The sequence below is a fragment of the Diuraphis noxia genome, unplaced genomic scaffold (genome assembly GCF_037042655.1).
Source record: "Diuraphis noxia isolate RWA-SAM2 unplaced genomic scaffold, SU_Dnox_SAM2 contig0003, whole genome shotgun sequence".
Lineage (NCBI taxonomy): Eukaryota > Metazoa > Arthropoda > Insecta > Hemiptera > Aphididae > Diuraphis > Diuraphis noxia.
The window spans coordinates 14,201,265-14,214,460 of NW_028301713.1; the positions used below are offsets into that span (position 1 = coordinate 14,201,265).

The 13,196-nt window shown below is 30.5% G+C and overlaps 1 protein-coding gene and 1 pseudogene across 3 annotated transcripts in view; one reads left to right on the forward strand and one right to left on the reverse strand.

Annotated features, from left to right (window-relative positions):
* Positions 1–13,196, reverse strand: part of LOC107172920 (band 4.1-like protein 4) — a 169,397-nt gene that overhangs the window by 96,912 nt on the left and 59,289 nt on the right. For all 3 annotated transcript variants that reach the window (XM_015523239.2, XM_089225041.1, XM_015523238.2), the window contains exons 3-4: positions 3,219–3,323; positions 1,185–1,227 (exon numbers count right to left, since the gene is read on the reverse strand). In XM_015523239.2, the coding sequence (XP_015378725.2) occupies positions 1,185–1,227; positions 3,219–3,323 (148 nt within the window). The remainder of the gene's footprint in view (positions 1–1,184; positions 1,228–3,218; positions 3,324–13,196) is intronic.
* Positions 11,207–13,196, forward strand: part of LOC149056773 (uncharacterized) — a 32,997-nt pseudogene continuing 31,007 nt past the window's right edge.

Here is a 13,196-nt window from a genome sequence, read left to right on the forward strand (position 1 = left end):
CTACTCATAATAATTTAATTCAATAGTTTAATTCATAAGAATTGATTTTTGGAATTTTTAAGCCTATTATAATTTCCTACTCAACAATTGAAAGTTTAATGTTTCTAAATTGAAATTCTAACCAATGATTATCTAAGTTACAAAATTATAAATACTTAGACCATAATAGCTCCAATCAATATTATAAATTGAGAACATTTATCGGCTGTGATGATATATGATAGTAATTTTTAATCAAAATAAATTTATTGAAATGTGATAATCTGTGCAAAATATAGTTTTAGCAAAACAAAGTACGTAATATACTAAATTCTAGACCTTATATATTATATCTATTTTATAAGTTGCATGTAAAAACTTAGTATATAGACTGCTAACTTTATAAGGTATATAATATTAAGTTTCATAATTTAGAAATTGTTCATTAAGTTTTGATTTAGATACAAAAAAATTTTCAATAAAATCATCCATATAATAGATAATAGATATAGATAAAAAAAAAATTAGTAACATGACATAAATCAAATAGTATGAATAAAAGATTTTATTGCATAATTAAAACACATTTTTAAAAGACATAAAAATACATAAGTAACAACAACTGTGGGTTTGTGTCATGTGTATGAATGATAACATATATTTTGTACTGCGTATAGTCACTGACACTGAACAGAGGTAGGAAATGGCAATGTAGCCAACATTACCCTACATCTATAACAGTTCTGATTTTGAAATGTGATTCCACATTCCACATACATGTTCGGGTGGGATAAAAAAAAATTCAGGACCGAGTACACACGCGCCGTTGACAAGGGTTGTGGCCCAGGCTTATTTATATTATGCAACTATACAATTATTAAGGTTTTAACGCATATCCACCGCGCGACTAACCCCATTAATAAGCCTCTGCAGAGTGCCCTCCCTTCTCGCCCGCAAAGCGCCGCTCGTGTATACATGGGTACATAGATATCCGATTTAATACGTTATGGGTACCCCCCGTGGACGTAAATATTGGTTAGCACCACCGTAACTGATGCCGCGTCTACCGAAAGGACTAACCGAAACCGTGGTTGCGGTTACGACAATAACACACGCGCAAACTTTTGGCCGAAAAGGTTTTAACACAAAATCGCACGCGTAATATAATAATATAACATAGTATATATATATACACGTGTACGTACCCTTCATCTGTTTGTTCATTTTCTTGGACAGATCCAACCAGTGCTGAAACAAAAGCATATAAAATATAAATTAATATCGACCGCGTATGGATACTACACACACATAATATAATGTTATAATAATACCTATATGCAAGTATTATGTTTACAATAATTAACAATACTACTGCATCTGTGTTAATATCATCATAATTAAACATAATAACTACAGGACGGTCGTCGGTCACACACACACAACACATTCACGCACTATTGTGTTACTACAAAATACTACGGCAAAAGTTGTACGGCGTAAAACATTATTAACTGCGGAGTGCTAAACACAATTTTGCAAATAGGCATGTATTGAAAAGCAAAACAAGAGGTCACTTTTTCGGGTTTAAATTGCAGAGAGCAAAAATAATCAAAACTCCTTTTCAAAACAAAAATTATAATCTCATGCAGTCATTTCTATCTATGATATTTAACTCTGAGGCACCACAAAAAAAAAAATTATTTCAATTTAAAATCTTTAGACTAGTATAAGCCGTAATACTCATAACTTAATATCATCCTCCGCTCGTTGTTCAAATCATATCCTCCAGAGTTCAGACCGTATGTTTGTATACAAGTATGACCATATTATAACTCAATTTCCCAGACCTGAAAGCTTAATTTAATTTTACACCAACTTTTATAATTGTTATTTTTATTTAGTTATGGGGAATAAACTAATATCCATAATATATAGGGACTTTCTAGCTCATTTATGTTGACCAGATCTACTAGATATAATATACACGCATATACTCCACATTGGTCAACATTCTTAAGGTTACTAAAATAGCCAAACTTAGATATTCAACGTGAATAATAGCCACCTTCAGGCTTCAATATCATAACAACCCCCACGTTCAAACCATTCTCTGTCTTTCTCTATTCCCGGAAATTCATGCAAAAGGTCCAAGCGTGGACAATGGTCCCGACCTCTTATTATTTAATTAATTAAACATGCATAACCTCTTAATAAATAATCATACCAAAGTGTCGTAAGTGAAAGTTCTCTCCCTTCCCCCAAACGACAACAAGTCCTGAATTATTACATTATCTTTTATGCATACTGTATTATAAAAACGTGTGGATTGTAAAACTTCATGAATTTAAAAAATAAAAATTATAGAAAAAATGCCGTTTTAAAACCTACTTATAAAATATAAATAGACACAAATAGTTGTGTGAATCTTTTTGAATTTGAGATATTATTATATAACTATAGTACTATGGTACTATAGTACCTATGACTTTTGTACATTCCTATTTAATATATAAATAATATAATATAATTTGTTATCTATTATTTATGTACATTGTACACTGTTTACCTACACCGGCTATACTAAACAATGGACCTTAATTTCGTCTGTCGTTATAAACATTATGACCTATAAAAACTACTTTATTAGATAACCTACTTATAGGTAATAAAATAAATAAATGTGTTCTCTGATTCACTATAGTTATAATCATAATACAAACGACTCATTATTTTACGCATATATACATATTATTACTAATATTACTCGTAAAAATCTTAATTATCCAATACGAAGTAATAACAGTTATAGAAAATATCGTCTATATAAACAATTTTAATGTGTTTAATACACTTTGTAATAATAAATATTTTTTTTTTTACATTTTAATTTTCTACAATTATTATCATAATATGCTCCCTTGTACATCACTGATGACTCGGCTTCATAGAGACGTTGCATTCCAACCTTAAATAATCTTGCTACACTCACCTATAAAAAAAGCACCCAACATTTTCAGTTCTCACTCAAATCCTACTATAAATCATTTCTCGTCCAAGCAAATTACAGGTAATGCATCACCCAGGCACTTTAAAGAAGTCTCGCTGCCTAAAAACTTTCTCAAGGGATATCATCAATGGGCGACTTCTCTTTCACACCAATTTACTCATTGTATAACTATGCAAATATCAATGATAAAAATTAATAAATTAAAAACAAAAAAATTTTAAATTTGACTTACAGTTTGATTTTGAGAATCCAAATAACGAAGCCCAAAGTAAGCTGTTTCGAGAAGGCTTAAATGTCTCACAACCACATCGAAAACTTCTTGGCCCAAACTCGAACCCTGAAAAATTAAAATATCAGTAAATAACTTTCTTTTTTCATTAATCTAAAACACTTCTATTATAACATTTTAATATGATGTATAAATAGAATAACAGTCACGTGTAAAATAATGACTGTTTAAGTAGAGTATGTTTAACAGTATGATAATATAATTTGAGTAATTAACTACCTATAGAAATGATATAAATCTAAAAAATAATAAAATATTATGGTAGACAATCTAGTTTCTACGATTTACAAAAAATATGTATACATAGACAATAATAGATATAATAATACAAAAGGAATTTTAACCGATATAATTATCCTAACTTAATTACAGACAAATATTTATGCTCGATTAGAGTCTGTAACAATACTTATTGGTATAAAACAAACCAGGAAAACAAGAATTTTTAATTTATTCTACTGAAATAATTTGCATAAATACATTAAATATGAAATATATTAAAACGTAAAATTGAAACACTGTGTTTTGTATTTTTTAATACTAATTTGTTATACATTTTATGTTAAACCAAGAAATTATTTTGTTTGTCAATTACGTTACAATAATAGACTCAATGAAATCCTCAAGTAGGTACCCACAATTAAGTAACATAATGTTTGACTTCTTAAACTGTTATTACTCTTAAACTGCAATTAGCATAATTAACTATTTGAAAATTAGTAGGGTAAGGACAGTGTAGAGATATTTGTTTAATAATCCTCTTCAAATAAGGAAACCCATAACTTTGTAAATAAGTTCCAATTAATTATAACTAAATATTTAAATATATTATATTATATATTCAGTAATAATACTTACGACTGACCTGTCCTTTGTACAAATATATATTATATATAATATATAATATATAATACTTCGAGTTTTAGAACGACAATAACAATTACAAAATATTTTGAATAGCAAATTGTTTACAACCCCCCCCCCCCCCCACATTTCATATTTGACGTTCATTATTAATGTTACGACAAATATGTATAATAAGTTTATATTTTATTCCAAATAAGTATGTTTAGAATTTAAATTACGGTCTAAATATATTTTTCTCGTATGAGAAATTCCATAATATAATACATCTTACTAAAGTAAAAAATAAAATTCTGAAGTAACCTATAAGGTTGGTGATTTTTGAACAACATAAAATCACCGGTGTGGCTCACATAAAACGGTTCATCGGGTAGTTTTTCTTAATGGTGTGTAGTATAAAAAAAATGAGCTAGACGGTCATAAAAATACGATATGATCTCGGTAATAAAAGTTTCGAGTGCGAACTATAGCTCTCGGATAAAGATCCTCCGAGTAAGTGGTATTCAGTTTTGTTCATTTTCACAACATTTTTCGAGTTCAGACACAAGTAGGTATAAGCATGATAATACTACACTATATTACTATGTATTAAGAGACGAGTCGTTCTAACATTTTATTTAAGATATTATATATTATACATTAAATTCATACTCAATATTTAAACTATACTGCGTCAAACAACAAAATTTAATACTATTTTTCAAAAAGGAATTAACTTTATAATTATAAGACATGTAAGAAGTTTTATCTATAAAGTCTAAGTAATTATCATTTTACATAAATGTATGTTCTAACTTCTAACAGACCAGAATGGTGTCTATTTTATTGCGTGGTTGTATATATAAATACATAGAATACAACATATACAATATACGAATGAACGCTCTTTATGTTTTATTTTTTTTTTAATTCTGACGATGTATATTCTTACAAAAAATTATTCCAATACGATATTCTTTTCAAACTATTTAAAGATTTTTAAACGTTAATATTATAATATAGTATAATATAATTCAGTTATTTCTTTATAGATTTAAGTAGGTATATCACAAAAAAAATAAAAAATAAATTCGTTTATAACATGAAAAAAACTTTTAATTTAAATACATAATTTCACCATAGGTTTTTTTAACATCTCAAAATGTATTTCTCAAAGGTAAACTGTTCAGATTTTCCCATCGTTTTTGGACATCGGGTCGATATTTATTCACAAATAATAAAGAGCTGAAAATTGATGAAAACAATTTTCATTCCTTTCCATTCTATTTCATCCTCTTTTCGTCTCTTGTACCCTCTCCCTTCTCCCTCCACTCACTTTTCTCCCCCTTTTGTGTGTACCTATACGCATTTTCAATATTTTATATATACATTTAAGATAGTTACCGTTTTGAACGTTTATAGAAATAGTGTATACGCATACCTAATATAGCAAACGAAATAACAACACGGCAAAATGGGTCCAATAAGGTTCTCGAGAAAAACAAAAAAAGCGCAGTCGGGTAGTATCGAAGGGACGAGAGGGGCGAAAAGAAATTATACCACTCACATTTTTGCACCCGGAAAATAGATCCCATACAACACACGCACGCACACACACACACACACACACACACACACACAGACATATATGTATAATTCATGAGACGCGAAAACCATCAATCAAACAAAGCCTCGTCTTGGTCAGTGCACCGTTGAAGTTTTATGTCTATATATCCTTACTAGTATATAATAATAATAATAATAATAGTAGTAGTATATAGATAGCTCTTCACGCATCTCTCCAGCAACCACCCTCTCCGTCATACACTTAAGACACCAACTTTTTCCATACAACATGTACGAAGGGAAACCGGCGCATACAGTTAATATTATATAGAACGGCCGTGGAGATTTTATCCGTCCGCGGCACTGCACGTTCAACATATTATACGCTATACAGACACGGCCGCGGGATCCTCATCGATTTATCAAAAACGATAAAAGGGTCGCCAGTTTAATAGGCAATCTCGCCGAAACCAATACAATACTCTCACATGTTAATATTATATATCATACCACATACGCCCTCCCCGCTCCATAATTTCGGTTACTGTAGCGATTTTATAATAATAATAATAATTCTCCCACATATACACGATATTGAATAACTGCAGAAAAATGTTTTCGACGCAATAATTATATTATTACAATTTGAAGCGAACGAATAATAACAGTTTTCCCTCGATTTTGTACGTTTTCTTTTCCGCGAAAAACTTTCGTGCGTCAAACGCGTTTAAGATATTATTATACGGTTGCGCGTCGGTGGTAATATGGTTTATTATGAAATAGGCAAGTAGGTAGGTATTAATATGTAGATAGGTATATTCTTATTAACCAAGAACATAGGGTGATTTACAATCATGATCACCACCAACTACCCACAATTCTCCTTCTATTCAAATTCTGATTTTTGAAATTTCTGAGTATACGCATCTATTATACATAAAGACCATATTTTTAAATACTTGGATTTTTTGTATCATAACAAGAGTGTCTTGGTGCCATATAAACTTCTGTTTTTCAAGAACATTTCATTTTTAAAGTAAACTGTTTAATTTATTTTGTTGTTGTAGATGTATCTTAAACAAAATTTGATCAAGTATTGTTTCTGATGAGTTATTAAAATGTTTACGAGTATATACATACATACTTATTAGTTAAGATAAAAATCCTTAAAAATTAGTACACAAAAATATAAAATAGGTATTATTATTAATCTAAAACTTAAAATGCATAAAAATTTTACAAATCATAAAAAACAAATAGTGATATATATTAGTTCCCATCATATTTTGAAACCAATTAACATGGGAAACCTATTTTTATTTGTACATAATGTTAAATATTTAGAAAATTACTCGTTTAAATTTTAATTTAAAAACACATAAACAACATTCACAAGTAAATCATTGGCTAAATATTTTACACTAAAAAAGGGTGGTTCTTATTCAAAAAACAAAAATTTTTATAGCATAACTACATTCCAAGTATAATCGAAAATAAATTATAGGTTTAGTATAAATAATTCCAAAAATCAGAATATGTAGATAGACGCATTATACTTGTAAGTGTGAATGAGGGAGTGGTGAACGTGCTTGACAAATCACTGTGTATAAAAAATATTTTGTTAGAGTAAATAGTTTTTATTTTTTTATTCGGCTTAAAACGAGCCAACCTCTCGTGTAATGATGTTCGAGAGACAAGTAGATATATTATAATATTATAGTTTTGTAATATACCTAAATGTACTTATCGTGGACTAATTTTGGCAAGGACGCGTGAGCTGTTCACTGTCAAAACGTGTGATACATGGTCGCGTGTACTTCCGCTTTGACTTCATCGCGTATGATTTATGACAATTATTATTATAGTTCACTTGTACTATAATGTGCACTGGGCTTTTTCAATGTAATGATGTAGTTGAAAGCTATATGGACTGCCGGCGTGGGTAGGATTTAATAATAATATCGCGTATGCCCATAACAGGGTATTTCGTTCAACCATATAAGCAAAGTATGTAGTATAATAATACAGCGAAAACATTGATGCAAGAGGGCGTACGCAACGACTAGTACAACGATACACATATTATAAGTTATAATGTTTTGACATTTTTTTTTAATCACGTGTCGTCGAGTCCTCGTAATAATATGTATATATTATATTTAAGTTTGCCTGACATATTTTGATCATAATCGTTATTGTTTGTATACAATTTGTCTATGGCCACGTTTGCGGTCTGGTTTTTAAATCACCACAATGACAGTTACCTTTGAACGCGTATAGAACGCAAAATCTATCTAAACAATGCTCAATCCTGTTTTATCGTTTAATAATGAATTATTTGTTCAAATTCTAAAAATTAGATTTGGAATTACTTAGCTATTGGGGGGGAGAGGGGGGAGCTTGTATGGTGTGAATTAATCTATATATATATATATATATATATATATATATTATGCATAGGTATAACCCGTACGTTTATATTACATCACCGTAAACTTATAGAGAATAAAATAATAATTGTAATAGCAAATTTAACCATAATGCCTAAACACACGAGATGTAAAATTCCAACTTTTCAGAAATTATTCGACATCGTGCAATACATATAAACATCATAATAATGTAAGAAATTTACACCGCGTTTATACGTAATATGTAGACGAGCGATCGATTTTAATGCTAATTTTTCGAATTAACTCTGTACGTACTGCACAATATGAACCGAAAACAAACGTTGTTTTCAAAAATGTCTTATATTTTATCGCGGTGAATCGAATTAATGGCACGCACTCGTACTAATTATTATGCTCCGCAACGATATTCTGCGAGTGCGGCGAAATGTGCTTGGCTCGCGGTAAATTATTTCCCAGCGGCATTGCGCCACCAAGTTTAATATTAAATCTTGGCGCGCGCAAGAGAATAAAACTGCACGCAAAAATATCCACTACTCGGAAACACACTGGCACAACGTACGATAAGTAATAATAATTTAAAAACTATTTGGCATCTATTTGTTTATAGGTCCCACGGGCACCGTCGTACCCGTCGCGAATAGTAATGCATTCATTTGCATGAGCATAACAGGCGGTAGGTATTTAAACAATACGCCAAATCATAATCCAAGCAAAGCTTTGAAATCATTTTCGTCAAATCTCGTCGTGGTTTTTAATATATTTTCGCTATCGGTGACTCGCCGATAACCGTAGTTGGATTGAATGTATCTTGATACGATAAAATAATTGATCTATGGATATAATATATATTTCTGTAATATGTGAGTATGTGACTTAAATTTCGTCAGACAAATGATGCTTCGTTACACAACCTAATCATAACACTACTCATCTTGGCCACCGCAATCGGTTCTCGCTTATACCATTCGTAATATCCCATATAATATGAATAGATACTACGTATTTAAATAATCTAATGCTTAGAATATTGATGGAAATAAAATATGCAATATGCATAATCGACACTTTCATCAATTGAAATTTATTAAAACGGCTTACGCAGTGCTAAATTTCATGAGGAAGCATCGAGGCCTCAACTACAAGGTTGTCTTAGGATCCTCAGATTGATGTCATAGATTATGTAATTTTGTAAAATAAAAAAAATTATTGAGAAAAATAATGAATAGTGGTCAAAAAATAAATAAATATTTTAAGAAATTACCAGTCGTTCTAGATACTGAATATTATGTTGATATGGTGACAGTAATAAGTTGTATCCCTACTTGTATACCCCACCTATACGTCTACACACCTATATAGTTGAAATGTTAAGATATACAATTAATAATGTATCATTTGCTATTAGCCATCATTACATTCAGACCCAAATAAATATTGATTAATTAGTATCATCCATTTTGAAAAATTATACTAAAGTAATAATTGAAATAATAACTATAAATAATATTGTTAGAGTTGTATAATTGTTGTTATCAAACGAGTCTTCATATTGATAAAATCCTCTTGTAATATAGCACGCTCAAACCTCCATTTACGGAAACACTTATCCACAAGGATTATAAATCTTTCCTAGGATAACTTTAATCGCAATTACAAACCTCTACCTCACCCACCGCGGTGAGCCACAAGCACGTTACCTTACGCGCGAGACAGCGGTGATCTATATATGTGATCTGTATATGAGACAGTGCTCATTACCGACACACGACAAAACGAACCACCGTTACAAATAATAATTGCGCTGCAGATCGTTTTAATTGTCTTTTTACGCAGTACGAGTATATACCTAATACTAGATCTATTATTGGTAACTATCCTTTTTTATTATATACCTTACATACTTGTCAGAATATAGCTGGTGTGGCGCTCCCGCTCGATTCCACTATTTTCATATTCCGCTCGCCACCATCGAACATTAAATAGGTAATAATAATATTACACACGTATATTATTAATTTTTTGAATCATAATAATCTCTGGCCGTCGGTCCATGGGATGGATACGCGTAAATCGCACGTATATATAATACTTTAATCCTATTTTCGAATCAAACGAGTTTTTATAATATACGCGCGTACAATGTCATAAGAATATAATGTATATTGCGCAACAATATTATTACCCGACGCAATTAAGTAAATCCGGGAGTATAATATTAGGAACCTACTTACTTACACTGCAGGTACATAATAATATTATGTGTATTTTAACAAATTCGAAATTATATTAACCGTATTACATGTATATTATACGTCCTACCCAACCTATTCCTTATAGGTATTAATTTTTGCACCACTCTCGCTTTATGTGTACCTACATTGGATATTATAAACCATATGGCATACAGGCGCACGCGTAAGTACATAAGCTCATTTGGCTTTCACGGGCATGTCCTATTATGTTATATAGCGACTGTACGACGCAAAACTGTGTACGCAGAATTTGCTATAACGTTCACCAAATACTGTTGAAATATTATGATGTTTACCTTTTCGTCGTTAGAACGCAAACACACGATTCCCGGATATTGCCGACGTGTTTGAAGTTTGTACAAGCGAAAATAATAGTGTACATTCTTCGTTAAAAAGACAACAGCATAAACATAATAATAAACTGTATCATGGTGGAACTCGTATAATGACAATGATGGAATGCAAAAATGGGATAGAGAAGACGCGCGCGTGAATTACTAAAAATTACTAGGTAAAAATACATCGACGTACCACGTACGAAATTTACAATAAAAAGCTGATTTTTGTTTTCAATGATAATGATACTTTTTCACGCGCGGGGTAAATCATATAATGTTAAACTTTTAAACGATTCGATTGTATGTAAATCAACAAAAAAAAAAAAAAAAAAAAAAAACATTTTCCTTCGAAAAAGAAAGTATGTAATCAGTGAATTTAATTATGTATTGCGTATGAATAGAGTGCAGCTATCATATCGGTGTGATCGCTATAACTATATGTTACATTGCATTATATGATTGTTGTATATTATAACGTTTTTATTTATTAAATGTAAGCTATTCATATTTCGTACAGAATGCCTAAACAACAAACGAAACGAGAACAAAATGGAAAGTAAATAATTGTACCCAATATCCATAGTACCTATTATAGAAATATACTTACTGAACTTTGAACATTTCAAGACACGAGTAGATGTAATCATAGTATTTATTATCTTTGAATAAAAAATGAATGATTAATCTTGTAAAAATAATATATTATAATACTCATGTATAAACATAATCTCAACGAGGCACTCAATAATATTATTATATAATATATTAGACTAAATTATAATAATAAATTAAATATGGAAAAAAATCAGAATAAAATACCAGTTAAAAGAAAAATGAATAAATGTAAAAACCTTCCATTCCAATATTGAAATTTCTATTAACTTAAAAAAAAAGATCTGATTCATAATATAGTGAATCTTTGCCCAATCCTTCTTGGTTGGTGGTTTGGTGAAACAACCAGCACCTATTTATTCTGCAAGATGTGCGCAAGGGGAACCTTATTACCATCAATCATTGTGTGATCAAATGCCCAAAATACACCAGAACACAAAACATTTATACTAACCCAGCTTCACTCCAACATGCGCTGAACAAAAAAAACGCAGAAAATATTTATTTTTATATTTATTATTAGGTATTGTGAATTATGTTATTTTGTTTTGTCTCTAACCTATATTATATTATCAAATCTCAAAATAATCTAGTATACGCAATAAGTAATAACCATGCAAAACAAAAAACTCCAAATAAGGAAAAAAAATGTTTACTGTAAGACGTCTTGTATAATAAAGTTTTACTATAAAACGTTGTCCATATTATGGAGTTGTGTCAGTAACAGATAAATTCTAAGTTATTTAGGAAATGTGAGAGGAAGATTTCGATGTTAAATTTAACGTCTATTAAAATAAAATATAAATACTCGGGTATTGTCGTTATTGTGTCGTTATTATAGCAATATCTCGAAAACGAAACCCCTCGAGTCTCGAGATCCGACAAATTTCGTAATAACGCACGCGGTGTGGCGGATGGCGGACGTAATAATATTTTAATCGTTTTGTCTTGTCTGTTTGTTTTCCCGCGAACGTCGAAAAGGACAGCGGCTGACACCCGGAAAGCGATAAATTAAAGCGCCTCCGGTTCACCATTAATGTTGTTTTCATTCATTCTCCAGATCGCCAAACGTGTCATCTGTTTTGTTCGAAAATACTATCGCGATCCTACCGTCGTCGCTGAACGAGGGCTCGAAAAGATTAGGAGATGGAAACTATTGCAGTTGTCTGGGAAAGGTGAGACACGGAAACACTTACAACTTGAATGCACGGTGTTGTTGACCATAACATAATAATTGATGACCTGCGGTCACATGTCCGGTATACGACACTAAAAATTAAAACATATTGCAGTATTAACGAATTAAAAGACAAAAAAAAACGATAATATGATCAACGACGATGCATTGACGATCCGAATGGATGACCATAATAATATTTTGTATAATATTATGGTAATATTATTATAATCGACGTATATAGAACATCCATGAGCGCATATACCGACTATAATATTATTAAATTGTAATATTGTGCGGAATTAATTCATCGATAAATGTACTGAACTAACAAACGGTTTTTAATATATTTTACTTAGATAACTTGGTATTATTATTATAAAATAAATAATAATTAATAACACTGTACTCTATACGTGTATTATGGCGGTGTTCGTCTAATGCGACGGTTTTTTAGACTGCCTAAACTACGTATGCGTTATACATATTTAGAGGTTACATCGTTAATGTATGGGTTTTTGAGTACAATAAATAGTGAATTGATTATTCAATTAACAGTTTATCAACTTATTATCATTTATGCATAATAATGAATCGAATGGTTTTAAGGTACTCGACTATTATTTTTTTATTCCTAGAAATGGATATATGAAATCGTTTTTCCAATCCATCGACGGATTGAAACATCGTGTGGTTTTCGTTGCGGTTTTATTCGGAAT